This window comes from Fonticula alba (genome assembly GCF_000388065.1).
Source record: "Fonticula alba strain ATCC 38817 unplaced genomic scaffold supercont2.14, whole genome shotgun sequence".
Taxonomy (NCBI): Eukaryota; order Rotosphaerida; family Fonticulaceae; genus Fonticula; species Fonticula alba.
In genome coordinates, this window is record NW_009242984.1 from 325024 (window position 1) to 327617 (window position 2594).

General features: G+C 69.4%; 2 protein-coding genes across 2 annotated transcripts in view; one reads left to right on the forward strand and one right to left on the reverse strand.

Moving 5' to 3' along the window:
• The window catches only part of H696_05824 (hypothetical protein), a gene marked incomplete at both ends in the record, with an annotated part of 5221 nt that extends 5004 nt beyond the window's left edge, over positions 1-217 (forward strand). The window contains one exon of the mRNA XM_009499625.1: positions 18-217. Coding sequence (XP_009497900.1) covers positions 18-217 — 200 coding nt within the window. The remainder of the gene's footprint in view (positions 1-17) is intronic.
• Positions 218-944: 727 nt separating this feature from the next.
• Positions 945-2594, reverse strand: part of H696_05825 (hypothetical protein) — a gene marked incomplete at its 3' end in the record, with an annotated part of 2337 nt that continues 687 nt past the window's right edge. The window contains exon 2 of the mRNA XM_009499626.1: positions 945-2562. Coding sequence (XP_009497901.1) covers positions 945-2558 — 1614 coding nt within the window. The 5' untranslated portion in view covers positions 2559-2562. The remainder of the gene's footprint in view (positions 2563-2594) is intronic.

The window sequence follows — 2594 nt, forward strand, 5'->3', positions numbered from 1 at the left end:
CCCCCTCCCCTCCTCAGCCCTGGTCTTCCGCGAGGATGAGATCTCTGACCGGGACCTGGACGATGTGCCGATCGACAGCGCCGACCCGGCCGGCTGTTTGCTGGCCAAGGACCACGGGGTGTTTGGCCCGGGCCGTCACTCGCGCCATGAGCGGGGGCGGTATGCCTCCCTGTTCGCGGGGTCGGTGCCCCGACGGATGATCGTCCGCTTCACATAGACACGCATGCTACGCCCCCCCCCCCCCCCTTCTCTGTACAATATTTGCCCTTTCCTCCCCCCTCGCCTCCCTCCCCCTTCATCACATGGCCGGCCCTTCTCCCCTCTGGTCTTTCGTCCCCTCGGCTGGCTCTCGCACGCTCGCACGCTCGCGCGCGCGCGCGCGCGCTCCCTCCCTGTCTTTTTTTGTGGCCCGATGGCCTTCACACTGGCAGGCGAGGGAGAGCGGTGCGCACACATGTGCACCAGACAATGCGGCATCGACAATAAAGCCCCCCCCCCTCCCCCCCCTCGCCTGCCCGGCCGGCGCTGCATGTTCATCCGGGGAAGGAAAACTACGCTAGTCTATATTGTATCTAGGAAAGAGGAAGGGCGGCGGGCGGCGCTGCACGAGGCACATGGCACACACACACACACACACTCGCCGAGAGGGGGCGAGGCGTGGGCGTGCGCGCATGCACACATGTCCGCCGGGGCCGGTTTTGCCCTCTGCCTCTGTGCCCCGCGCGCATTCGGAGGGGCACGATGTGTGTTGGTGTGTTTGCGTGTGTGGGCGCGCGCTCGACCCCCGCCGCACACGGGCAAGGCCGCGGGTGCACGGGCAACGATATTTCCATGCCCAGCTCTCGAGAGGCGCGAGCGCATGCACGCCGAAGCACACACACACACACACACACACACACACGCACACACGCACACACACACACTTTCACATGCCCCGGAGGCGCTCAGTGGAGCTGGCTCCGGCGGAGGTGCTTGGCAATGGTGCCGACCACGGTGTGCTTGGGGTCCACGCGGTGGGCGGCCGGGCGGCGGGCACCGGTCGGGGGCTGGCGGCCGCGGTGCACCGCCTGCCGGCGGTCCGCCCGCTCGCGGTCGTCCTCCTGCTCGTGGTCATGCTCCTCCTCCTCCTCCTCGTCGTCGTCCTCCTCCTCCTCCTCGGCGAAGACGTCCTCGTCCAGGATGTCGGCGAAGTCGGCCTCATCGTCCTCGGCCCCGAAGAGGTCCAGCTGCTCGTCGAAGCGGTTGAACATGAAGTCCGTGCCGAAGAGGCCGTCCAGCACCTCGTAGTCGTCCTCCTCGCCCTCGACGCGGAAGCCCTCGGGGCTGTTGCGGAAGCGGCTGTCCACCATGAAGCGGGCGCTCTGGCCGAGGACGCCGTGCGGGTCGCGCGGCCGCCCGAGCAGGCTGCTGTTGAGGTTGATGTAGGCGTCGGTCATGCTGGCGCGGGCCTTCTCGAAGATGGCCCGGGCGGCCACCTGCCAGCTGGGGGTCTTGACGGTCATGCGGTGGGTGCCGTCGATGATGTCGACGCTGATGTTGGACCGGCCGTAATCCAGGGCATAGGGGTGGCCATTGTCCACGGCCAGCTTCTGGCCATTGAGGAACACGCCGAAGTGCGGGTGGAAGGCCACCGTGTCGTTGCCGACGCGGATGCCCAGGCGGTTCATGTAGGTCCCCTTGAGGGAGTCCAGCCGGGTGAACTGGGCGTTCATCTGGAAGTCGGCGTCGGTGATGATGTTGTACACCCGGCCGGAGTGGCCCTCGAAGTAGTAGTCGGCCCCGTTGAAGCCCTTCATGTGGGGGTCCTGCTTGCCGGCGGCGCTCATGATGGACTGGCAGGTGTCGATGGTCCGGCAGAAGTCCTCCCCCTCGCACCGGTACACCGGGCCCAGGGTCATGGCGCACTCGCGGGGCGAGTCGCGCAGCTTGCCCTGGCCGGCCTTGCCGCACTGCTCCAGGCTCTGGTAGCAGTAGGTCTTGCCGGGGCAGTTGCACACCACGTCGTCGCGCGGGGCCAGGCCCCGCCGGGCCAGGTGCCGGGGCTGCTTGAGCCCGGCGTTGGGGGCGGCGGCCCCGGCGGCGGCCGCCGCCGCGGCCAGGTCCTCCCCGCCGGGGATGTTTTCCAGGGCATCGGCCAGCAGGGCGTCGGCGGCGGTGGCCACGGCGTCGGCCGTCGGGCCGAGGGGCGGCGCGCGGCCGGCCTCCACGTCGGCGCTGGCCTGGGCCGCCATTTGCAGGAACTCATTCATCATGCCGGGCAGGTCGATCTTGACCATGTTGCCGCCGGTGCCGATCAGCACGCCGCCATCCTCCTCCATGCGGACCTCGGCACGGTGGCCATCGATCATGAGCCGGCCGTCCTCGATGGACACGCGGCTCGGGTCGAAGTCGCCCACCGGGGCGGCCGACCGGCCGGCCACGACCCCGGTCGAGGTGGCCAGCGCCAGGGCGATGGTCGTGCAGAGGGCCGTCTTGCGGCCGGCGCGCAGGACCGTGTCCACCACCTTGCGGGCGGGGGTGTTGGGAGCGGCCTCCTGGGTGTGACGCATGTTGGTCATGGTTCTGCGCCGAGGCCGAGCGCGGGGGCCGGGGGG